At 42.2% G+C, this 26,960-nt stretch overlaps 1 protein-coding gene across 1 annotated transcript in view; it reads left to right on the top strand.

The window, feature by feature from the left end:
* The window catches only part of megf6b (multiple EGF-like-domains 6b), a gene marked incomplete at its 5' end in the record, with an annotated part of 73,754 nt that overhangs the window by 3,674 nt on the left and 43,120 nt on the right, over positions 1–26,960 (top strand). The window contains 3 exons of the mRNA XM_083971155.1: positions 1,512–1,646; positions 2,600–2,709; positions 12,459–12,563. Of these exons, the coding sequence (XP_083827281.1) occupies positions 1,512–1,646; positions 2,600–2,709; positions 12,459–12,563 (350 nt within the window). The remainder of the gene's footprint in view (positions 1–1,511; positions 1,647–2,599; positions 2,710–12,458; positions 12,564–26,960) is intronic.

Below are 26,960 nucleotides of genomic sequence, written 5' to 3'. Positions count from 1 at the left end.
AAAGTAAACAAAACAGTCACCAACACCATCAGAACGGCACATTAATATAACATTATCCATTTTAAAATATATGTTAGGTTTACATACCTGCTGAATTCTGGTCCGTGATGTTGAATGAAGTTCTCTGAGTCGGAGTCTCGTCTGTTTTGGTTTTAGCGCCTAAAAATTCAAATCGGCAATCCCATGATGCAACGCGGTGACTGTAAAACTCCGCTTGTCCAGTGTAATTACAGTAATAATACAGGACTGTCCATATATTTCCCACAATGCATTGTCATTTACAGTAAAAACACAAATACAATGCATTATTGTAAAATTTACTGTAGAAATTACATCAATTGCTAACTCTGTCAGTGGTTTGTTTTAAGCCTGTGAAAGTGAAGAGCTGGTCAATTATAACAGGTATTTTAAACCCCACAAATGATAACTAGAAGGCTTGAATTGAGCGATGAGGCTTCCTCTGCTGTTACCTGCCACTAACAATAAGGTCTTTCATATACAGTTATGTGTACAGGTGGAGGAGATGGTGATTACTGTTGTTTATGAGATGAGCAGCTGGATGTTGTCTTAGGATTCCTGCTGATCTCCATATTCCCGAGCCTTCCTGTCTGTCCTTGCAGAGTTACCAAAGGAGAAAATGTTTCAGAGATCGTGTTGCATGGGGGGGTTTCTTTTTCTTTTCTTTTTTTGTTTTTGTGCTGACTCCTCAGTGTGTGCGGTGCAGCAACTGGTGTGAAGACATCAGTGGCACGTCGTCAGCCTGTTAACCCAGACAGATTTTGTGTAAGAAGGACAAAACATCACAGTCAGAAAAGGCTCACCGTACTTTACCCCTGGGGTGAAAATGTTAACTGTCTCCTCTTTCAGTCTCGTATACATACAAGTGAAAACATGTATGTTCTCCTGAGCTTCCAGTGGAAACACAACAAATGTTTCATGTGAACTTTCTGGAAAATTGTGGCATGGTTTTGTTTTTGTTCATTTTATTTTGAAAATATTGTGCAGCAAGCTGGTAACTGATTACAGAAGTTGCATTTCATATGTTTTTGTTTCCCAGCAGACCTGGACTGCATCTCAAATATTTTCATATTTTCTGGTTATGATTTTTATTTTATTTTGGTTTTTACTTAAGGATTGAAATTGGATAATTACATTTTCTGCTCTCATGCCCATGCTACCCCACCTAAAGGAGTTCCTCATAACCCTTTTCAGGTGAATATTTACCTAAATTACAGGCTGCATCCTGTGTTTGCAGCCCAGTGCTCTGCAAAGTGCGAGGAATTTCCCTTTAAACCTTTAAAAATACCAAAAACCTGAAAGCACATAGAGCCTCACACCTACACACAGGTAAAGCCCTCACTTGACAATGCCTTAATCCAAGCTTTGTCCATGTATCTTTGCCGCGCCATTCCTTTACAGTGCTCATAAATTTTCCCCCCGCGCTGCTATCTGTGCAACAATAAAAACATTTTGACATGTTAAGTATTTTCACCGCCGCTTTTTCGTTCCAGGCCCAATGTGTGCGTGGAGAGGGAGGTGACGCTGGTCGCCCAGAGGCAGCCGTGTGTGCAGGCCTTCACACGCATGGTTAAAGTGTGGAAGCAGGGCTGTGTGGGGCAGTCGTGGTGCATGGGATACGAGAGACGGTGAGTAATACGCCTCCATCTGTGGTCTGTCTACACCTGCGTTTCTTATGCAAACATCTCCCTGCCAGCCTCACCTGCAGGGGAAGTGCTGCTTTGATGATTCAGCTCTGGCTGCAGAACAAAACATTAATTAATGCTTCTGGATAGTTTTCAATGAGTCATACAACAAAAGGAATTTTATCAGAGGGGTTGTGATGCTTCATTTAACTTTGTCTCCAAACAGTATCAAACAAGAGGAGGTCTGACTCCCTGACCTCCTCCCACCTCTCCCCTCCACATCTCTCCCTCTCCCTGGTTCTGTAATCACTGCTTTGAACCTCTTATACAGTTAAGTGCAAGGTGTAGCCCCACTTCACCGAGCCTACCATCTATTTAACACTCAGACGCCAACATTCCTTTGAAGGAGAGTCCTAATGCTAACAGTTTAGCCTCTCTCTCTATCTCTCTCTATCTCTCTCTGAGTCACATCGAGGAGTTTATCACCAGGCTGCTCACACTCGCTTTATCACCCCGTGTCATTTACCGTGTTACCAAAGCTCCTGCTTTTGAAGGCAGTCAAGGCCACAATTACTCGCTGTAAACAAAACGTGTTCCCACAATGCGTAATGATTGAGGAGCAATGAGAGGGGTCCCAAAGTACAGGGATAGGCAGCGTCCTCTGAAGTGAAGGGTCTGCCAGCCTCACCCTTTTTTAAAACGGTGACTTTAGAGTCTGGGAAAATGTTTGCGGAACATTAAACCGCGTGTTACTTGAAAGACTGCGAGCCATTTGAACAGATTATGTGTTTCTTTTTCTTAATCTTAACCACATGAAACTCTGAGAATGACATGTGCCAAATATTAAGTCGGATAATCCCAATGTATATATGCACAGTCTCTTATTTTATAGGGGGATACAATTAAGGCTCTTGTTTGATTGAAAGTTTCTAACTTGTTGCTTGTCATTTTAACAGGACGGCGTACTACACAGCATACAGACAGGTCTACAGACAGGATTATCAGACTGTGTACAAGTGTTGTCCCGGATGGTCTCAGCTCAACGGAGAAGCTGGTTGTCTCTATCGTGAGTTTCTTCATTTTCCTTTTTGCCATCACTTAAAAAACTAAAAGAAATTCATGTTTATCAGCAACATTTTTGTGTGAAAGAGAGAGAATGTGCTGGAAGGTATGTGTGCTGAGAGACAAATGTGTCCTCTCCTGACTCAGCGGAGGGAAGGGATGTTTCAAACATCACCTCACCACTGGCGCAAACTTCTGAATGAAAGGTTTTCAGAGAGAGGTCAAAAGGGTCAAGAGGTGCTTTGCCCATCCAGACTCCTCAACAGATGTTATCAGTCAGTGCCATGTCCGCAGCGCTCGTGTTGTTACAACAGTCCCACAAGGTTTAGATGTGGTCGCTGGGGAAAATAATCCTCCCGTGCTGAAAGAGTTTGAGTGTTTAACATTCTCCCTCTAATTGGATTTGCATAACTGTATCTTGTTCTGCACGCAACAAAAAACAATTACAATCTGAGTGAGGTCGTGGCTCTGCAGTGGATACACTCTGTCTGGTAGTTAGCGTGGTTATTCCACAAAGTGCACTTCAGGTCAAAATGTTTCCTGTCTTAAAGGGATAGTTCAACATTTTGGCAAATTGGCCCATTGCCATAATCCCTATAGTTTTAGGAGTAGGTTCGTTACCTTTAATTGTTGGTGTAAGATATTAAGAATGGCGGAGAAGAGCAGCGAGCTGCTCAGAGCTACACTACGGAGGCTAATGGATTTCTTGGTTTCCCTTATCAAACTCATCAAATCATGGAGTTGTTTTTGAGGTAAATTCATTCAAAACCGCTGATGCACGTTCCCATCTGGGGCAATTTTTCCGGCAAGCAGTCTCTGCATTTACCTCGAAAACAACTTGTCTCGTAACGTTCTGTTATTATCTCATAGCGTGGTGAATATGCAAGTCACAACAGAGTGTTTTGGAGTTGTTGGATTGTGTATTTGATGAGGGAAACTAAGAAATCCCATTAGTCTCCGTAGCGTAGCTCTGAGAGGCTCATGGCTCTGCTCCGCCGTTCTAAAAATAGCTTGCACCAACAATTACATGTAACGAACCTACTGCTGCTATGACTATAGGGATTATGGCAATGGGCCAGTTTGCCGAAATGTTGAACTATCCCTTTAACTCCAGTCTTATGTTAAAATCTTGGTTCTTATCCACTCAGTCGTGATGACACTTGACATCATTCTGAGGTGAGACATGCTCAACTAGTTACACTGAAGCCCCCAGATTAGAACGATGCCCATCAGCACAATGAGGAGAAACAAAGAGTGGATCTTCCCACCGTAGCTCTGACTCATAGGTCGGACCATGTACGGACAAGTAGTTCTGCTGGTCACACCGAAGCTGCCAAGAGCTCATCTCCTTGTGGATCAGCTTAGCTTCACACCGCTGAGACCGAGAAGCCTCCTTTGATGGGATTTTACAGCCAGTGGTCCAGATTGCATAGCCTGCATACCATCGAAAGACCCTTGGCAAAGCCTTCCTGTAAACAGTTTGTCCCCTGTCCGGTTAACTGACAAGTGAGTTCCCACTTCTCTATCCTCTGTGCCCATGCCTGAAAACAAACTCTGCGGTTAACGCCTCCCTCGGTACAAAACACGCCATACCCCCACGGGGGAGCCCTCTGGCAGGACGAGGCTGGGCCGGCGAGCAGGAGAAGATCTCCTAGATGCGCCTTTCATCAGTGCCTTATTATGGCATCAGTGCTCTCTTCAAAGAGCTCTTTGTGTCCAGAAAGAAGGTTACAGTATTAAATTATACAAGGATGTCTCCTCTTCGGGGAGTCTGGTTTGTTTTAAGACGCTCATGAAGAAACGTCTCACAGAAACATCCCTCAGGACTGCCCAGCGTCTCCCCTCACTTAAGTAGATGGATGGTGGTGGTGGGGTTTTGTTTCTCCTTTCGCGTGACAATGGCTGCTCTCTTTCGACATGAGACAGGGCTTTTATCTCTGTAACCAAAGACGTGGCAGCACTTTGAGATGGGACAAACTAATCACCCTTTTCTCTGAGCCATTGAACCGGGATAAAAGGAAGCTCACACTGCAATCCTCCCTCTCCCACTCCTGCGCACTTTGCTATGCGCTATCAGTACTGTACCTCAGTCAGCACAATACAATCTGTGCGTCTGTTTTCAACAGCACCTCCAGCATTCAAAAGGGGGGAGAAAAAAATCTGCTTTGAGAAATCTGCAGCTTGAAAAAAATCCCCCCTGAAAAGCCCCCAAATGGGGCAAAATGGGGAAGATGAGAATGCTTTGTGTGGGGATAGTGATTTAGTGTCTGGCACTTGTTGTCTCTCGTCTTTCTTTCTCTGTGTGTGTTCCCTAATAAAATGTCTGTGTAGGGAAATTAGACTAATGACCCGAGGTCTTTGTGAGGCAACTGAGTAGAACTGAGGGTCAAGACATGTTGTGGATGCGAGCGCACACACAGTGGCTGCGATTTGACAAGTTTGTCGTTCCATCAGTGCAGCTGTGTGTTTTCCTCCTGCTGTCTATCCACGCACTGTGCAGATGCTGTCGTCCTCCCACAGTTTAGTAATTTACAGACTCGGTTGTTGCTCTCTCCGGCGTCCTTCGCTTTGCATAATTAGTTGCATATTTTGAAAAATAACGTACCACAGCACAGCAAACGTCTGGTTATTGTCACATTTTATTCCACTGTTTTGACCCCCTCCCTATTTTCCATATTTCTGTCTCAGGGTACTATCATCTAATTATGAAGGTTTATGCTTTTTCCATTAACACAATAGCTTTGATTTGGAGTTCCTGAATGGTTGGCAAATATCTCAGGTTTTGATTTTTTTTTGTTTGTTTTCCAACTGAAGATGTTTTCCAGCATCCCTGCTACAATGGTCACTTATGTAGAAATTAAAACTAGTGCTGCAACTAATTTAAAAGCAAAAACAAGCAAACCTACTGAAACTTCAAGTGGCATATGATGATGCCATACAGATATTACTTAAAACACTTATATGGTGCAAGTGAGATGTTGGTGGTGCAGTGCAAGTGAGATGTTCGTGGCTGCAAAAGTCAATACCTTCCAGGCTGTACTAAGGAACCTAGTCCCCAAACTCATGTGTAGACGAGATGAGTCAGAGTCAACAGCGCCATCATGGCTCTAACCAATCTTAGGAAAAGCTGTATTTGGTACACATCAAGCCCCAGGGAGCACTGGCATAAAAGCCTATTCATTTGTTTTAAAATTATTTGTACATTTTATAGTTTTATTTAATAATCTGTGTCTCTTTGTTTTGTACTTTTCCTTTCTTTTAATGGACCATGAGTCTGCAATAAAAATATGATGATGATGATGATTAGAGTCTGGAGCCTACGGAAGAGCATTAGGGCCAACAATGGGCACTGTTTTTTTTAAGATTCTGAGTTAAAAGTCAGAAATCAAATCTGAGATAAAAGTCAGAAATTCTGAGATAAAAACACAGAGATTTCTGAGATAAAAAAACAACACAAAATCGCTGAGATAAAAGTCAGAATTTCGGAGATATAAACTCAAAATTTCTGTGGTTGTCATTTTTTACTTAAAAATGACCCTTGAGCAAAAATGATTAATTGATGATAAAATGATTTTCTGTCCTGTTTAAGAAGTTAGATCTTCATCTGTTGAAAGCTTTTATAAGACGTTTCTCGAGTGGAGGCAGAGCGGCCTGTTTGAAGCCTGCCCTCAGCACAACGAGGTGACTTTTGTGTGTTTTGTAAAGTCTCCAATTGGCTCCGTGACTATCTGCTTCTCCCGAAGGTGAAGAACTCTTGACTTTGTGATGGCGACTTCCTCCACTTAAACGTGAGGAGGACCACTCAATCAGCGGGTCAAACCTTTTACCTCAGCCGGCTGCCACGGGCCGGCCGAGGATGGACGGGGGTTAGCTTGGAAGTGGAAACAAGCAGTTATGTTGATTGATGGCAACAATAAGGTTTGTGACAGGGGCTGAGGAGCAGGGACAATGGCTCTTCCAGTTTGTCGTCCTCGTTAACTGCTGAATAGGAACTGGCCTCCTTTTGTGGTGCGACCAGGCTGGCAAAGGTAGCTAGATGTGAAATAGGCCCAGTATCCAGAAAAGAGGAAATGGTCCTCTGTATGTCCATGGGTGGTCCTCTGTATGTGTGTATATGTGTGTCACAGAACACAGCGACGACTATGTCATCGGTCATGGGGACCACATCGTGCATAGCTGAACACAAATAGACGCAGGGCCAGATGTATACAGAGATCCAGACAGAAATCAGCCAACTGAGACATAACATGGATGGAGCATTACATACTAAAACAGGGGTGTAATTGAACTTGTTTGTTCCATCAACACACAGCCCCCTGGTTACACCGGCACAAGGCCTTTTGATCTAATGAGTAATGTGAAGTGAGGAAGTAAGGTCAGCCGACAACTAAGCTACCACATTCTTCAAAGTTTGTAGAATTGCCGTCAGATATCAGGCTGTGAGGAAATACCAGTTCACTCAAACACTTGAAGTCTGTTTGATTTGGTTCATGCTAAATGGAAGAACTTGTGGTGGGAACCGACTACAGAATAACACTTTATCTAGTACGAGACCGCTGAGAAAACCAGGCCTCTCACAGCCCTCCGACAGGCAGCAGACACAGACTGATGGACAGTCGCAGATATGGACTCACTCATTTTGCCGACTCATCATTAAAGCTTCCCTGCAGTAGGGAACTTAGGAGTAAATACTGCATCTATTTATTGGATGTCAATGTGATATGAGAAATCCATGCCAGATTGAGGCAATATAACAGACTGCAGACACCGAGGGATGGTTAGTTTAGGACCTAAACTAACCATCCCTCAGACTTTAGGTGTAAAGGTTATAAACTGTACAACAGTGTTTTTCAACCTTCAGGTCGGGACCCCACGTGGGGTCGCCTGGAATTCAAATGGGGTCCCCTGAAATGTCTAGTAATTGATAACTAATTATTATTCTTTTAAAAATTTTATTTAAAAAAACACACAATCTTAAACAATTGTATTCTATACTTTAACTTTCTCGAATATAAATCGAGTTCAAATAAAATGCAGCATATAAAAATATCTTGGAACTGGCGCATCTTGATGGACGTGCAGTTACATGATCGCAGGGTCGCCAGAAATGTGTGATGTCAAAATAGGGCCTTAACCAAAAAAAGGTTGGGAACCGCTGGTGTACAGTACAGCTAGTAAACATCCATTCAGTGCTATGACATTGCATTGCATTTCAGTGAGTCACAATGACATTAGAGTGGGAATGAATGAGGCTGCAGAAAACACCTCGTGCTCAATTTGCCATTCAACTTCTCATTTGCATATACAAAATATTTCCTGTTTAGTCTTAGTGTTTTGCATGCCATTACCCTGTCTAATTAACATCACTGGAACATTATGTACATATCATGTCAATATTTCCTCCCTCTGTTTGGAAATATGGATTCTGGGAGGTGTATTATGTAGATGTACAGTATGATGAAGGATGCAGGAAAAGCCCCAGCTATTAAAACTGCAGAGTTTTGCACATTTCAACACTGTTGCTAAGCATTATTGTTCCTCCTGACCTAGTGTCTTGCTCAAATGGTATTTAAATCTTTTCAAAGAAACCTGTCAGAGATCATCTGACATAGCTAGCTCTGGTTTTCACAGGAACTCTTTTGAAATGACACATTCCTCTGCAAGGCAAAACATGATTTGTTGCCTTTAAAATACAGTGCTCGGCTCGGTGCGTACCAATTATGGCCCCAAACGGGGCCCTGAGCGTGGGCCTTTGTGTCTGTGAATTGCCCTAAATGTGGTCTCCCTCTGGGTCACACTCTGGGGGTTAAACAGATCGACGGAGCCTAAACAAACACAGGGCTGCCTCTGTGTTGATGTGGTCATCCCCTTCAGAAGCTGTAAGGGTGACACCTGCTCAGCGGTTTTCAGTTTCTCGGCACGAGTCGCTGACCCCTGCTCTGTCTGTCTCTTCTTTTTGTGGAAGCTGCTAATCCTCTCAGAGAAGGTGTCTTTGTAATAGAGTTGAGGCATTCACAGCGACAGATGAGAGTGAGTTTTATGCCACACTGCATGCCACATTAAGGAATTATTTCAGGGAAGATTAAGCAGGGGCTCAGGATGGGGGCGGCCCAAAAATGCCCTGGTGAGCTGCCAACAATCCTGTGTGTCTCACATCTCAGAAGGGGGAATGTACATTCCCCTTGTTGTCTCTCAGCCATGCTACCCTGAAGTGACTCCGAGAGACGTCTGACCTTTTACTTTGTTGCCGGCGATTTAGTTCATTTAAAGCTTTTTCACCACAAGTTCGGAATGTCTCATTAATTTGATCTCTCACAGCCGGTGGTAATATCATTGTCCCGAGCAACTTGGATCTAGTTGAAACTGTGCAATTTAACCTGACCACTCAGAATCTTTTTTTTCTTCTGCTCATCTGTCATCTGTTGCTTTCACCACATCAAAACCCCCTCACATTTAGATAATGACAGAGGTGGTTATGTTAGTTATGTTATGCTGAAGCAGTGCAGCGTATCTTAGCTGCTGCAGACAAACAGTCTTGAGGAACTGGAAGTCATCATGTGCAGATAAGCGGCGGTGAGACGGTCTTCCTGTTGGAGCAGGATTCCAGCGGCTTCACCAATTCAGCAAAATGTTGGATTACTGAGCACCAACGTGGGATCACGATGTTTAGTGGTGCTCTATGTTATGTGTGGGAGACAACAGGAGAAACAAATTAGTGTGTTTCGTACAGTGCGCTGTGTGAGTGTGTGTGTGTGTGTGTGGGTGTGGATATATGCAATACCACTCAAAGCTTGGACACACTTTCCCATTCATTTGAATGGGAAAGTGTGTCCAGATTTTGACTGGTACTGTATGTGTGGGCCATTTGTTGTAAGTCTCCCTGGATAGACCAACTGTTGAGCAGGTGTCGGAGGATGGGGCCAGATGACAGGCGGATGTTTAGGCTGAGCGCTGGTCTCCGAGGAGCACTGTAAATCTGCTGAGAGACAAGGATGAAATTGCTCTGGGCTCATCTGTGATTATTAGAGATCACTTGTTAAAGTTTCGGTCCTTTGCTTGGAATTGTTATGTTATTCCCACTTGGCTGACATGATACAGTTGAAGCCAGGCTCTACACGCACTTGTGACAGCTTACATTTTCACACCTCAGAGTATTTTCTCATTTCCTCAGCAGAGCATTGTGCCTTTTTGCCTCTGCATGCGGTAAATATTTATTTTAAAATCAATTTATTTATGTATTCTAAGAATCAAATCTTCTTGTCTACAAAATTCAGATTATACTTGAATAAATATTATTATCATCAGCTACAGTGTGTTTGCTGGTGTTCCTTTCACCTTCTGAGTGTGTGTATCATCATAGTACCTACCCACTGTAAGAGGTACCACAGGCAGGCTGGAGTACTTTAGCAGATGTTTATTGGTTTCTATTCTGACTGTGGACAGATGTTATCACCGCTGTAATGTGACAACTGTGCAAGATAAAGTCACAAAACTTTACAGATGTGAGATCAAGGAGATGGCTGAGGGTGTGATCTGACTTGGTGAGTCTTTGCTGTCGTAATAAATACTGAATAGGCTACTCATGACCTGGAACATCATGACGGGCGCTGAGCCTGAAAATAGTCAAATTTACGTTTTTATCTACGTTTTCTTTCTTCTTAATCATTCTTCAATATATTTAACCTGTTAGGTTAATACAACACTGGTTTTCCTAAAATAACCAAATGTTTTTTTTTATTGCGTCAACTATCAAAATGATTATTCTTGACATTTTTGGTTGCTTGAATCATATAATGAACTAAATGTTTCAGCCCTAGTTGTAATATACATTTTTGAGATGTCTTGGAAGGAATTACTTTTGCAACAACGCAGCATAAAAATTAAAGGTAACACTTTATTTAACGCCTATCTCTATAGCGCATTATAACCATACTTATGAGTTATAATGCAGTTATAGCACTGTATAACTATAGTTATAAACACTCATAAATGATCATAATGTTTTATGAAAATAATCATAACACACTATAAAGCATTTTATCATGACTTATAAGGTCAGGTATTATAATACCTTATAATTGTTAGTAACTTGCTGACAATGCCCACATCGATAATGCATTATAAATATTATAACTCTATTATAATACTTGACCTTATAATAAGCCATTATTAAATGTTCTATGATGTGTTATACTTATTGTTATAAAGCCTTATGATAATTTATGAGTGTTTATATATATATATATATATATATAAGCCAGTTATAACACATTATAATTATAATGCATTATCGATGTGGGCATTGTCAGCGAGTTACTAACAATTATAACGTATTATAATACCGTCATAAGTCATGATAAAATGCTTTATAGTGTGTTATGATTATAAAGCATTATGATAATTTACGAGTGTTTATAACTATAGTTATACAGTGCTATAACTGGATTATAACTCATTGTAAGTATGGTTATAATACGTTATAGAGATAGGCATCAATTAAAGTGTTACCAAACTAAATATTAATTGAAAATGAAAGCGCAATAAGACAAGGTTTTGGTGTTGCTACACACTTTTAAAAAAAGTTTCACAAAATAAAAGCCTGACAAGATAAAGTTAAAATCACATTGTTACTGTTTGAGCTGCCCCGGCTTGCACTGATACCACTAGTATGACCATATATGGCCAATAAATGGCATCACAGCTGGCAGCACCTGGTGTGGTGATTGGTCATGCCGGCTCTGGTTGGATTAGATGGTCTGAAAAATGCATTTCTGGCTTTCAGAGGACGTCTCCACGAACATACGAGGAAAGAGCTGGCACTTAAATTCCTCTTGTGATTAGCTGGACTGGGCTTTTTTTTTTTCACTCCGGTTGTCCACATGTTGCCCGTCAGGAGAAGCAATGATAGACATTCAGTCCTCTGGACCTGTCATCACTGAGCACTGCACTCTGCTCAACAGAGTGCAAACAACAGGCCTGGCTCAAACAGCTGTCTTACTTCACAGGGATACTGGCCTCAAAACACATCAGATAAGCCTACAGGCAGGCCGACCACAGCACGCGTTTACTGTACGTCCACACACTCACACACATACACACACAGTTGTAGGTGAAGGACTGTCATGATTAATGTGAGTGTATGGAATGTGATGATACACCTCTGAGGTGGATTCACGTGTCCCGAGCTCTGGCTGTTTATAGGTCCTGGATTCTTTGAATTTCCCCTCCTAATGAGTGAGAGCTGTTTGACTCGCAGGGATTTATGGATGTAAGGCCACTGGCTCCAAGAGATGGATGAGCCACACTCACCTTGTGGCTGTCAGGCCCACGGGCACATCTCTATGATTGTGACAGCGATCAAAAGTTCACTTAATCAGTCCAGGTCACTCTCAGGTAACGTAACTGTGCAGGAAAGAGGCCAGTTTTTCCTTTAAAAGCCATATAGGCTGTTACTGCCAGTCACGTTAAGCGCTCGGAGTTTAGAAATCTCTTCCACTTTGAGAAATGAGACAGGTTTTTGGCCAAGTGGCGGATTCCTCTTACATTGGTTGGTGTGAATGAAGGAGTCTCAAGGTTCTTCTTTAGTCAGGAGTTAACAGGCTGATGATAAGGCTCTGATAGAAAGAGGTCAGTGTTTGAAACTGCAGATCTTGACATTTTGTGGCAACAGCCAGGTGTCTGTGCTTCGCTCACCTACTTTTTTTCTCTTTTTTTTGTCTCTGTCTCTTCTCACCGCCTCGTCCGTCCGTGCAGCTGTGTGTAGCTACGGCGTGTGCTTCAACGGGGGCCAGTGTCGGGAGGGATCCACCCAGCTCTGCGACTGTCCTGCGGGGTTCAACGGGCCCAGCTGCCAGTATGGTGAGTAGCAACATCCTCCTACACTGTGTCAGTGGGTTTTTTCTCACTCAGCATTCATCTTCCATCATTGTCAACTTAGGGATGCAGTGTGGAGTTTGAAAAATAGCCCACAGTAAAAAAAAAAAAAAAAGGGAATTGTGAAAACTCTTTGCAGACTGATTGAAAGTACTGGCAACCTGCCATATGATTAAAAACCACCTTTCTGGCTCTTTGCTGCAGCCTGCATTTTCAGTCAGCTCTCCGCAAGCCTCCATGACGAACGCTGTTTGAGCGATCGCCTTTCTCTCGGAGTGACTGGGAATCTCCTCACATCAGCAGCTGGCTCCTTTGCCAGCGGTTCAACTATTTAATCAGCAACTCCATTGTTGAATTTGAGCTGTTGAAGTAAAACAGTGGAGGATGCTGTTGTTGTTCTGATAACACCACACGACAGGAAATTCCTCTTAGTGTCAACTTTTTTTTTTTTTTTACCAGAATCATCCATCTCTGCCTCGAGCTTTAGGCCCTTCTCTGATGACACAGACTTTTGCCGCTCGAGTCAAGTTTGCACTGAAGGGGGCAACTGAAAACTCTGCTCCCATTTTGTAACCAGACCTGACTTCACGCTTGCTGGGCCAATATCTCAGCCCAGCTCTTCCCAACAGCTCCATCAGTGAACAGGTTTCTCCGGTTTATGACGCCTCTTAACATGCGATATATGTTCGCCCCCCTGCGTGGCTTTTACAGGACTCATGATCAAACCTTGGGAAATCTAGCACTGACAGCGCCTCTATATGATCAGAGCTCTCCTAAGCTGACCTGGCTTACTTCTGATTACTTCATGCTTGAATGAAAGACTTAATCATAAGGACGGAGGGTCCATGTACACACATGCTAAATGAGGTGCTGCTGAGCACAGCTTAAGGCCACCGGGTGCTGAAACAAGCAGGACCTGATGGGTCCAACGGAGGTCTTTTAGAAAAGTGAAAACATCTGTTGAACATCGGCGCTGATCGGTGTTGTAAAGAAGACAAGGACAGTATAGGTTTACCTCAGTCGAAGGGTAAAGTTAGAAGTAGCAGAGTTGGTATCCACTAGGGATGTACCCGAACCCGAATACGTTATTCGGAAGCACACAAATAATGTTTTGATCCAGAATAGTTCTTCTGTCCGATGTTTCTCCTCATTATTCGGGAGCTTTTTTCTAAAGAAAAAGAAACATTTGGATGCGTGTTTTGAACTACAAGAGATTAAAACAAAATGGAACAAAAAACATGTTGGTGCATGTTTTGAGCCAATCACATCCATCCGCACCCGACACTGCCACAGTTTGGATTTGGTGAAGACAGTCCCTTACGTTATCGCAGAGGAGCAACAGCACATAACCAGGTGACTGGTTCACACTCCAACATAGTACAGTAGGTGGCGGAAATGCACCTTAATGGGAAAGATATTAAACGGTGGATAAATTTCACATCAAATGTCACAACCCCGCGAAACGACTCGGTTCACTGCCAGAATTTGATCCATTCAGTCTGATTACGTTTGGAAAGTCTAGAAGAGCCGCATGAGTAAATTATTTTATTGTGGGGCGGTGTTTAGCTCAGTTGGTACAGCACCCGCCCCATGTGTTGAGGCTATAGTCCTCACTGCAGGCGGCCCCGGTTTGAATCCCGCGTCGAGCGGCCCTATCCTGCGTGTCATTCCCCCCTCTCTGCCTCCCATGTCCTGTCTCTCTCTCAACTGTCCTGTCCATTAAAGACTAAAAAGCACCAAAAAAATACATTAAAAAAAGTTCTAGTTAGCTGAGAGGTAAAGTGGAAGTTAGCTGGCTAACTTGGTGGAAGTTTCTAGTGCGCCCACTTCCGGTTTCTTACCGAATCTGAAGTTTTTCTTAAAAGCCTGCACTGGCTGTACAGCCCTAGTATCCACACTGAGGAACCAGGTGATTGGGTTTTAATCCTCTATATTCTCAGTGCACTGGAGTGTTTCCATGTGCTGCCTCTGATGGGATACCTGCCCTCCGTGATCTCCACAGTAGCAGCTCATCAGTCACTGTGATCAGGGCTGTGCTGCATTTTTCCCTGACACATAATGATACATAATGGTACAGAGTGGTGAAGCAAAAGGCCACACCGGGATACGATGCCCCTCATCCTTCACTCCCGACCATGAGAAACAACAGTGAGATCCTGACCTCTGCCAGACTCGACCAGGCCTAAATCATAACCGAATGTTCCACACGGACATGTTCAGCAAAGCCTTTGTTCCTTTTTCGAGGAAGAATACATTTGTGGCATTTTTGGAGCTCTTCTTGACTAGATACAAAGTACTCTTTTTTTAATACTTGGCAAAAGCTTCTTTTACCATCTGTGGCAGGTGCAAGTTGTATATTTTAAACGATTGACAGCCATAATTTTGTGTGACTAAAGAAAGAGAGAATGAGTCTGGGTAGACCAAAGTGAAAGTACAAAGCAAAAGAGGAGAAATGGAAGAATGTCTGTGCTGTTGTCAGATTGTATTAATTAGTTTAGTGTTTGGTGTAAAAATCATCCCGAAGAGCCCACCAGACCAAATGGATTTGGTGGATGAAAACACATTTTTATCACCTCCAAAATAAATATCAGAATCTTATCAAACGAAAACAGAACTCTTTCTCTGGGGTTTCTGGCTTTAGATAATGTACATGTTTGCTAAACCACAAACCATCGTGCTCATCCTGTTTTCATACTTTAATACTTGTATTTATGGTCTCATTTTAAAATATCAAGCAGAACATAAATAAAGGATATAAAAACGTCGTCCGGCACCTGTTGCGTTTCCAGTACGAGGAGTGCGGTAGGGGCTCTGGCACGGCTTCACCTTCTCACAGAGTGCATGAAGAGGTAGGAGGAGCTGTGTCCAAAGATCAACAAGACTTGTAGAAACCTAAATGCAAGACTGATGTGTTTTGGCCTGTGTCCTTGATTTAGATCACGCTTCCAAAAAATATTTCCTCAACACACTTACATCTCTCCAGTTGCCATATTCCTTATCTTCATATGTACACCTATTTCTGGATCTCCCCCTCCCCCCCAATGAGAAAAACCCAAAGTCAGTTTGAAGTCCGTTGATATTTTTATTTTATTTTTCATTCTTATTGCTTTGCTGTTGTTTAGATCTTGGCCATCATTTTTTGTTTTTGATATCCACTCATCTGTTCATGCATCCCATCACAATACATCACCATCCCATTCAGTTTAGCTTCCAGGCAGCCTCTGAACGACGCTGTCTGATATCAGTGCAGACATCAGCTCCCCTCCCCCTCCCTCCCCTTTTCATTGAGATCTGCCAGCATTGTTCTTCACTTTGAATGATAGCTGTCATCAATAGGCACCCAGAGGCCCTGACTGCAGACTGAAGACCTCCACACCCTGATCCTCCTTCTATTGGAGGTCATCAGTCCGTAAACAGTTTGGCAGTTATATTGCTCTGTGACTGGCACTGAATGGGCTGCAGGACGAAGGGTGTGGGGCTGCGTTGGGTCTCCGCCTCACCAGGGGCAATGCTTGGGATGATGGGAGTTGGAGTCTCACAGCTGTCCCGCCTTTTGGGGTCTTGCCTGCGACAAACACAGGTCACGTCAGACTTAAGAGCCTCGAGGGCAGAGGAGAATAGAATAGCTGCGGGCTGAGTACAAAGTGTCTCGGTGGCTAAAGAGCAATAACATCATCTCCAATGAATGAGTGCTGCCTGACTGACAGCTCTGAAATATAGCTGAGGCAATATGAGGAACACTGTGGTGGTCAGCCACATATCATCCTGCTGCAGCGCCGTCACGTTCTTCAGCGCTGGGTAAATAACTTCAGTGGTTTTGTAGATGAGAGCACGCCACTCATCCGGGCTACTGTTATGATTCACCTCCAGCTGTGGTCCACACGCTTCACACAGCTGTCAGTTAGCGCTTGTTCTCTCGTGTCATGTTTACGCAAAAGCTGAAGCCACAGCGGAGGATGTGGCACGAATGCGTGTAGCCGCACTTCACTCAAAGATTCACTCGTCGTTTAATCACTCGAGACAGATCTGAGCGGCATTCCTCTGAGATCACATGTGGCGACATCCTCTTGAAGCACGTTTGATGTGGTTCATCCATGTTTCTGTACGGCAATTGGTATGTTTATGTTGTTCAAAGTGCCCTGTTGTCTTCTTTCTTCTATTTCTTTTACTATCATCATGCGTCATTATAAGACAATTATTACATTATTTGTGCTTTAGCTCTGTGGTAAAGGGGTCGTTGCCTGGAGGCTCATCTGGTCCTTTCTTTTTTTTTTTTTTAATTTTCTTTATTATTGTTATTCTCACACATTACATTACACAGCTGGTGTTGAATTCTTGATTTACAATTATTGTCAAGAAGAGAAGATAACATCATATCAACATAGCTATCGCCATATAGTTGTGTAATGTTGAAAGAAACAAAACCTGCATACTTTTATATTTTTAAGAAAAAACAAACAAACAAACAAACAAAACTAACTAAAGGCAAACAAGAAAAAGGAACAATGAAGAATCAAAACAGGATGTATGGGTTTATAACAGCAGCTGCATTTAGTTGTAGGGAGACTAGGTATCAAAAAGATAAGAGTTCTGAAATACATACACATGTAAGTATGAAACACACAAGACCTGGCGGTCCTTCAAACCAACAGGGAGATAACCGAGAGTAAGTGGGTGGAGACAAGTGATTTAGTTTCTAGAGTGAGACTGTGATGTTTGTACATAAGAGACCCATTTTGACCATGACCTTGTGAATTTATCCATTTGTAGCCGAAGTGAGAAAGTAATCTTTTCCATTTGATATATTTCATCAACAATAACAGTCCATTCCTCTATTGTGGGGGGGTCAGGATGCAGCCAGTGACGTGTGATGGCTTTCTTGCCAGCAGAAATCAGAGCCCCAAATAGGTATTTGTTGAGATGCCCTGTGAGAAAATTAATTTCTCCCAGAATAAAGGTTTTGAAATGGTATGGTATTTTCATATGAAACATGTTTTCTAATATTTTATGCATCTCTGACCAGAAATTTACAATTACTGGACATTCCCAAAATATATGCCAATGGTTTGCATCCTGGCTCCCACACATCCTCCAGCACTGTGGATCCTCTCCTGCAAAGTGAGCTTTCTGTTTAGGGGTTACAAAAAATCTGATTAAACATTTCCATGCAAATTCTCTCCATGTATGTGAGTTGGTGCATTTCCATTGAAACTCACAACAACTGTACCACTCCTCATTGGGCATTTCAAAATTACCTTCCTTCTCCCAGTTATCTTTAATGTAGTCTGTAGAGTAGGTTTTTTTAATCATGAAGCCCTTATATATTCTAGATATAGTACCTTTGGCTCGCTCTGATGAATAAGCACGTAATATCTCTTTCAGTATTGGGTCTTCTGGATCCACTGTATAGTTTCTAATTACCTTGTCGTAGTAATTACGTAGTTGTAAATACCTATAAAAATCCTGCTTTTCTAAAGAGTGGTCTCTTTGTAGAGTTTGAAAACTTTTAAGTTGTCCCTTGTCTATTATTGAGTGAAATGTTGTTATTCCCTTAGTTATCCAGCTTTTAAATCTATGGTCCAGTTGATTCGGTTTAAAGTCAGGGTCGTAGGCGCACCACCTAATTATTCCCAATTTATCGTGTAATTTATATGTGTCTTTAATTGAGTTCCAGGTTTTAATTTGAAATTTTGTCCACGGATTCTGCAATTTGGTTACAAAGTTTTCCAGATCCTTATTACCGAGTACTGCCCAGAGTGGAGGGTCCTTAACAAGTGAAAGCTCGATGTCTTTCCACCTGGCATGATAATCTTGGTTACACAGATTTATCAATGGTCTAATTTGAGCTGAGAAAAAGTAATCCTTTAAATTTGGTACAGCCATGCCTCCTCTGTCTTTTGATAATTGTAATGTTTTAAACCTTACTCTGGGTTTTTTTCCCTGCCATATGAACCTAGAAATAATGTTGTCCCACTCAGAGAATTGTTTTGTGGTTATCTCCACAGGAAGGGCCTGAAACAAAAAAAGAAATCTTGGGAGTATATTCATTTTTATGGTTTCCACCCTTTGAGTAAAGCTCATAAAGGGGTTGGAATTCCATCTTTGTATATCCAATTTTATTTTGGTAAAAAGGGGGTCATAATTAATCTTTGCTAATGTAGAAATATCTTTAGGGAATAGTACACCTAGATATTTCATTGCATCCTGATCCCAGTTCAGATGGTATCTATCCCGAAGTTGTTTAGATGGAGTATAATTTTGTGTTAAGATTTGGGTTTTCTGAATATTTAGTTTGTATCCCGCATATTTACCGAAATTATCTAAAAGTTTAAACAATTCAGGAAGTGAGTGGGCGGGGTCTTTGAGGTATATTAATATGTCATCTGCATACAATGCTATTTTGTGTTGTTCCCCATTTATGGTAATTCCTTTAATATTGTCAGATTGCCTAATCCATTGAGCAAGTGGTTCTATATAAATTGCGAAAAGGAGTGGTGATAGACCACAACCTTGTCTAGTGCCCCGTTCTAATTTGATAGTGTCTGAGAGGTACCCATTTATTTTAATGCGGGCAGTTGGATGATTGTATAGAGTACCAATTCCCTTAATAAATTCTTTATGAAACCCAAATCTCTCAAGAGTCTTATACAAAAACGTCCAACTCACAGAATCAAAGGCCTTCTCTGCGTCTAGGCTCACCAATAAGGCCTGTAACTTCTGTTTTTGTATATGGCTTAAAATGTGTAATGAGCGTCTAATACTATCATGTGTTTGTCTCTGGAAAATAAAACCTGTTTGGTCTGTGTGGATAAGGTGAGGGAGGACCTCCTCAACTCTCTTGGCGAGGATTGATGTATACAGTTTGTAATCTGTGTTCAGGACAGAGATTGGTCTGTATGACCCACAGTCCAGTCTGTCTTTTCCCTCCTTCGGTATAACCGAGATTGTAGCTTCTGTCCAAGTTGGTGGAGTTTTCCCTTCCTTTAAAGCTGTATTAAATATGTTAAGAAGAATTGGTGTTAACTCTGTCCTAAAGGTCTTGTACCATTCAGGAGAAAACCCGTCTGGCCCTGGTGATTTATTTGATTTTAACCTTGAAATTGCACTGTTCAGCTCTTCCTTTGTTATTTCAGCTTTTAATTTTCTGTTTTTATCTTCTGATAGGGTGGGTAAATTGAGAGATGATAAGAACTGTTCAATCTGTTGTTCATCTAATAATTGTGGTTGGGAGTATAGTTGTTTATAGTAATTTTGAAATGCCATTTGAATTTCATGTTGCTTATGTAGCAAAGCTTTGGAAAGTGGGTCCCTAATTTTGTAGATTGTGTTATCTGACTGTTGTTTTTGCAATTTCCTTGCCAGCAGTTTAGAAAATTTCGGGCCAGACTCGTAATACTTTTGTTTTGTATAAATCATCTTCTTTTGTATTTCCTGTGAGTATAGAACATTAATTTCATTCCTAATTTCTTTTAATTTCGAGATGAGATTTGGGTTTGATCCCTTCTTGTGTTTTGTCTCAAGTTCTTTTAATTCTTTATTTAGTTCTAAGAGTCTTAATTGTCTTTGTTTCTTTTGGTAAGCACAGAAGGATATAACTTTCCCTCTCATAACGGCTTTTAGTGCATCCCATACAATTTCTGGACCAACTTCCCCATTATTGTTTACTTCCATAAATTGTTTGATTTCTTCTTTAATTTTTGTTTTGAATTGTTCATTATTAAGAACATTTGAATTTAGCCTCCATAGTGTATTTCCAGGATTATTATTAATTTGCAGCATCAATGAGAGAGGTGCATGATCTGACAAGTCGATGTTACCTATCTCACAATGATGTATTCTATGGCGATCTCTTTTAAAGATGAAGAAATAGTCGATTCTGGAGTAGACAGCGTGTGGGTGTGAATAATGTGTGTAATCTCGGCCTGTTGGGTAGAAGTCTCTCCAAAGATCCAGCACTCCTAGTTCTGACATAAGAATCTTAAGTTTCTTGTGTATGGAGGTTTGAATAGAATCTTTGGAGCCATCTAGTCTGGGGTTGAGGCGTATGTTCCAGTCTCCTCCACATATAAGTATACCTGTCGCCTCCGTCATTAAGTCAAACATTTTTCTGTAGAAAATGAAATCACTACCGGGGGGTGCATAAACATTAAGTAGGGTTATTTGGACCCCTTCTATCTTACCTGAGACAAGTAAATATCTTCCCTCGTTGTCCTTTACCTCTGAATTTTTTTCAAATTTAACTCTATGAGAGAGTAGAATAGCTACCCCTCTCTTATGGCCTGATTTGCAAGATGAATGATACACCTGAGAAAACCCCATTCTTTTCAGCTTTTCATGTTCTACAGGATTAAGGTGTGTTTCCTGTAAGAACACTACATGTGCATTCTCCTTTTTCATTTTGCTCAATATCTTGCTTCTCTTAATTGGGTTCAAGACTCCATTTATATTAAATGAAACGATTTTAATATCATGATTAGCCATGGTCTTCTACTTGTGTTGCATATGGCTGAAATCTCCCTACACCATGACTAGTTCTTGGACCATCATACATCCCAAAAACTCTCGTGAACTTCGAGAGATGAACATAACACAGTAAGAACAATAATACAGATCTTAACCAAACGTCCATATATTCCTTAGAGTTTTTTGCTTCCAATGTTGAGGCTCTTTCTTCATTAGCCTCTGAGGGGCTCCTGATGTCAGAGGGCCCATAAAGGGATGTCCAGCTCTTTTTTAAGAGTAGGGCCCTTTGAGATGACTGCATAAAACTTACAGTCATAGCTGAAGGATTTCTGTGTCCCGACCTTTTTACACTTGGTTTTTTTTTTCTTTTTCTTTTTAAATAGGAATTTTCAAACTTTAAATTAAATAAAAGAGAACCATATATGGCTTCAGTCACAAAGGCAATTAAGATCAACCTAATCCTTAGAGTCTTTAAATCCCAGATGAAAAATAAAATAAAAAATAAATAAAATTAGATCAGTTGGTTCATAAACATAATAAAATACAGTGTAAACCGGGTCAGACTTATCTGCAGCTTTTTCTTGGTCAGGTGGTTGATTGTCCTGATTGTCCCTCACTCTGGAGGAGGATTCAGTCTGAACTCCTGGAGTTTCTCCTTGAACTGCATCTGGGAGGCTTTTTTCTTTTGAGGTGCTCTATCCGGGGTGATCCTGGCTCCAACCCGGCGGCGCCCTGCCATTTGCCATGTAGATAAGAGTTCAGTCTCTCGTTCATCCGGGCGGTCTGGTGCTGGTATGATGGTGACGGGAAATCCGCGTGAGGCCATGTCCTCCGTCGCCTCGGTTGCGCTCTGATACAGGCGGGTGCCGTCGTTGTAAAAAACCCGTAGTCTCGCTGGGTAGGGGGTCTGGAACTTGATCTTTCTTTCTTTTAATATTTTCTTTGCTTCCGCGTATTCCACACGTCTCTTCAGGATCGCTGATGGGTAATCGTGGTCTATGTAGAAGCGGGTGTTGTTGTAGAAAACCTCTCTTTTTTGCCAGGCTCTTCGGATCACCTCTTCTTTTACTCTGTAGCTCGCAAACTTGGCGATGATAGACCGGGGCTTTAGCTGGGAGCCGGTGGGCTTAGGAACAGTGGCTCTGTGTGCTCTCTCAATTTTTAACTCTGTGCCCGGTGGAAAACCCAGCGACTCTTTCAGTAAGTTTTCCAGGAAAGACGAGACGTTGTTCCCCTCCGCGTCTTCGGGTATCCCGTATATTCGGATATTGTCTCTGCGAGCACGTCCTTCTTGGTCAATGAGTTTAGCCTCCATGTCAGCCTGGCGCTGTGAGAGCCGTTTCACCAGCGTTGACACCGCTTGTAGTGCTGTCTCTGCTTCGTCGATTCGGGTCTCGGCTTCTACCAGTCTATCGTTCGTCTTGTGCAGTTCTTGTTTAATCTCCGTGAGGTGCTGTTTATTATCTCGCCTGAAGTCTCGTAGTTCGTTTAGTATGCCACGCAGGCTAGCATCGTCTTCTCCGTCCTCGCCATGGTCCTCGCTCATCTCGCATGTCGGGGAGCTACTTCGGCTAGCAACATTTGGTGGCATACACTCACCAATATCTTCTGTCGTGGTCATGTTTTTCCAACTTCTTGTGTTAACCCTGTTCATCGCCGCGTTTTAACACTCACTTTTTAGTTATCTCAGGGGTTAACAGGGTTAATTCGTGAAACCGTCGGGGAGCACAGAAATCAAGCTGCCATCTTCGTTGCGACCCGGAAGCGGAATCTCATCTGGTCCTTTCAAAGACAATAAATCCCACTTTTCGGAACTGCACTTACAGAGTGGCTCATTCAAAGGGTGCATAATTTGACAAGACGGATGAGACTGGTCGTTGCACTACTGTCCTTAAGGCACCAGGTTTAGTGCAGATGTGCGACTTGTTGTAGCATTTGATGGCATTCATTATTCAACTATTTTAAAGTCTTGGAAAACAAGTGTCTTAGTCACACTCAGAATAAAGGATTTTTTTTCCTGAGCTTTTGTCAGTATTTTAGAGTGGGTGGGAAGAAGGTTGATGTCTCGTAGCAACATGTGGGTCAAACTTGGTGACAGTGGTTGTTTGGTCACTGACCAGTGTTTTTGCGCTGTCCATCTGTCTGTCCTTGTTTTGAGTGCGTGTGGGAACCCAAACTCTCGAGGAACTCAAAGAATTTCATTCTCGTTGACAGATGAACTGATTTAGAATTTGGTTGTCAAAGGCCAAAGGTCAAGGTAACTCATGTCCATACCATTCTTGTGAAAGCGATATATCAGCGAGACATGGAGGGAATCTGGCACAAACATCCTCTCTGAATCAAGGATGAACTAATTGGTTCACAGGCGTAGGACCATGAGGCGTTCTCTCACTCCTGAATATTTAATGTTGTGGAATATTTAATGTTGTGGAGAAATACTTTTATTTAGATTTGGGACCATGTTTATAGGGTTAAAGCCTTATGCCTTATTCTATCTTTAGATTTCAAGTTGAACTTATTACAGAACTGGTGACCTTTTTTTGAAGCCACGGCAAACTTTTGAACACAATGCTTTGTGCTCTTTTTCCTTAAAACCCTCCATCTTGTCTTTATCCAGTGGGATTTAGTCACTTGGTGGCTGATGTAGTCGGGATCCAGCCTGTCATCAGCAGACAAGTGGTATCCTCTGAGATCAACAGCTCCCAAGGCTTTTAGACCTCTGGCAAGGCAGATGTCTTCATACCAGCTGACATCTGGGCTCAGCCACAGACAAACAGACAGACAGACGAACAGAGAGGCAGCCAGACACTCATTTGTAACATGACACTCCACCGTCTTAGTTCAAGAATCTTAAATATCTTAATTCTCCCTCATTTATCCTGCTCTGAGGGTTAAAGGTAAAGAGATATCTAAAAAACATAAAAGTGATGGATCATGTCATAACTTACGTCTTACTAAAAGAGTTATGTGACGCAAATACTGAGTCAGTGATACCAAAGTTTTCCCTTTTTTTAAAAATAATTTTTTGGAGGACCTCGGATTTATATTTGGATGGGACAATAGAGAGAAACCGAAAAGTAACGAGAGAGAGAGGAGAATTACATATGGGAGAGGGCCACAGATCAGATTTGAACCCACGGCTGCCACTCCACACCACAGTCGTACTGAGGTTTAATACCCAAATTAAATCCTTGATAAATTCTAGAAAACCCATATTGAGTATTCCTTTCCCACAGGTTTAACATGTTACAGTAAATAGGGGGTTTGTATGTTGATCATCTCAAACAGTGAAAGAGCTCTTTCTCTCAGTTTTTTCTTTTTTTTCTTTTTTAAATTTCTGAACCATAAGCTGCTATCTTGGCCGGGTCTGGGGTCAGTGCAGTGCCAGGACGGCCAATTGGTTCTAGGCATCACTCAAGACAGACCCCGTACTGATGACTATCATCATTGTCGTTATTCTGTAATGTTTGCTTCAAAGCAGGCTCCCAGCTTTGCTTTCTCAGCCACAGCTATGTTGAGTTTTGAAGCTCTAAGTCAGTGCAAATGTTAAAGTTACTCACATTCATCACCGTTGAAGGTTATAGTCTGACTCCTACTACCATTTTGTGCAGCTGTTATCTAGTAAAATAGGTGCTCTTGATATTTTAATGGAGATGGGGCATTTAACTGGAATAGGAGAAAATATCTTTTTGCTCATCAGAAACCTCATAAGTGAAAAGACAAATTCCTGTGAAGCTGAGAAATTACATTAATGTGTCCTGACCTCTCTCTTATAAAGGGCAGAAATGGAAGTTGGAGCCCTTTTTCCAATGAAGATTAACAATACCTGCGTTTGCGTAGGAAGTCTTCAGAGTTTTTAGTCAGGCTTATAAACAGTTGACTGAAGCTCTAAATAATGAGGTCAGTTATGTCTATGGAGCCTGTCGGAGCATGACGCAAATCCTCCACAGTCTAGTGGCCGAGGAGCTGAGAAAAAGGACACGGTGGGAACCCCAAATTTTCACAGAAAATTTTGTACATAGTTGTTGTTTTTTTGGTATTCATTTTAAGTTAGTTAATTAAAATGTTGGGTTTTTCCAACTGTGGTATATCCATCTTTTACTTAAGTAAAACGATCTGAACTCTTTTCCCAGCATTACATCTTGCAGTGAATATGGGTCGCTGTATAGCTCAGTGGGTTGAGCAGGCTCCCTATATGCAGAGGCTGCAGCCGGCCCGGGTTTGAATCCCGAATCTCGTGGCCCTTTGTTGCATGTCATTCCCCCTCTCTCTGCCTCCCCATTTCCTGTCTCTGTCAACTATCCTATCAATTAAAAGCAAAAAGCCCCAAAATTATACTATGCCATACTAACCCTAACCCTACTTTTTTTTTTTTTTTTTTACAGTGAACATGATTAATTAAAGTAGGAGACCAAACAGGTATAGGTCTATATGCAGCTTCCTCAGTGGAGCTCCACTTCTGTTGTAGCTCTGCCTTTGATCCTCATTGTGAAGGTGAATGCTTGTTTGCATGGTTGCAAGGTCAGGGCAGCAACCCTGGAGCTATTGTAGGAATTCATTGTCTTGTTAAAGGACACTTGTTGACTTGTACACAACCTTTGATGTACACAGACTTGACTGGTTGAAGGACAAAATGCGACAAATGTCTCATACAGCTGAGACACGTGATGAAAAGGAAACCCTGTAGATTAAAAGCCTCACAGCTCCTTGTTTTGCAAACCATTGGAATTCAGACACATTTAGGTTTTCAGTATGATCAGTCATCATCATACAGGACAGTTCATTCAATCATATACTCTCTGTCTGGTTGCCTCAGCCCTCTCGCTGTCCGTCTTCATTGTGTAAAACAGCTTTCCAGAAAGTTTCATGTGTCTGGAAACTATGTGCTTCAGTTTATCTTAAGGCGGTGATGAGTTTGAGTCAATAGCTGTAGTCACTGAGGGTGATTTCAGAAGTGGCTCCCTGCTCCTCCTCCCTTAGACGTCCTACTCTGCAATTACTAAAAGTTTGACAGTGGTCTTTCCTCAGTCACGGGGCCTGTTGTAACCTGCCTTTTTTGTCACCTCTCCTCTCACCTCGCTCACATGTAGACAGAGTAAATTGTCTCTAAGCAGATCATCAGAGGGAGGACAGGAGGCGAGGGTTGATAAATGTGCATCTCTTTCCTGTTTGCAAACATGTTTTTTTGTTTGTCGCACACGCATGGTTTACCCTAGATTAGTCATGGTAAGCACCACTGTCACACATTAAGGCCAAATGTGACCCAAAAATGTGGGCGGTTCTTGCCTCCCACATTTCAACTCCTAGTTAACACGTTAGTGGTGTGTTGGGCGGAGCTGCGGAGGCCTAGTGTTCGTGTTATTGGGATGAAACAAAGCAGAGATGTGTTGCTGGCTCATCTTTCTTTTTTTTCAACCTGTCAAAGCGGATGATTGCCTGTAATTATGGTGTTATTAGTGTGGCTGTGTGCTTAATTAAGCTGATTTATGTGACAGCGGTGACTTGTGGCGGCTCCTTACGCGCTGCAGATTGCAGGGGAGCAGAAAGGTTAAAGGGTCAAGCCGACATGTGGACCCAGTCTGTGGGCTGGGACATCCAGAGCCGGACTCGGGAGGGGAAACGCCATGACATCACTGCTGCGCATCCAGTCATTCAGTGACTGATGGTGACAGGAGGGAGCAGCAGTGACACAGATGGTGTCCGTCATGTTTAGGGGATGCAGGTCCACATGGGGTCATGTTTTAAAAAAAGAACATCTCCCACTTCGCAAATGTCGCCCCTCCCTGGCAACGGTACAAATTTGACTGACAGTTGATTAGTGAGGAAGCACTTTTTCTTATTTTTCTTAGGCTAAATATGTGGTGTATCTACTCCCATCGCCTCTGAGGAATGTTATGAGAGAGGTGCTTTCAGAGCGTC

The sequence above is a fragment of the Trachurus trachurus genome, assembly GCF_905171665.1.
Source record: "Trachurus trachurus genome assembly, chromosome: 5".
Classification (NCBI taxonomy): Eukaryota; Metazoa; Chordata; class Actinopteri; order Carangiformes; family Carangidae; genus Trachurus; species Trachurus trachurus.
Note: the sequence above shows the minus strand (reverse complement) of the source record. Positions and strands in the feature narration are given on the sequence as shown.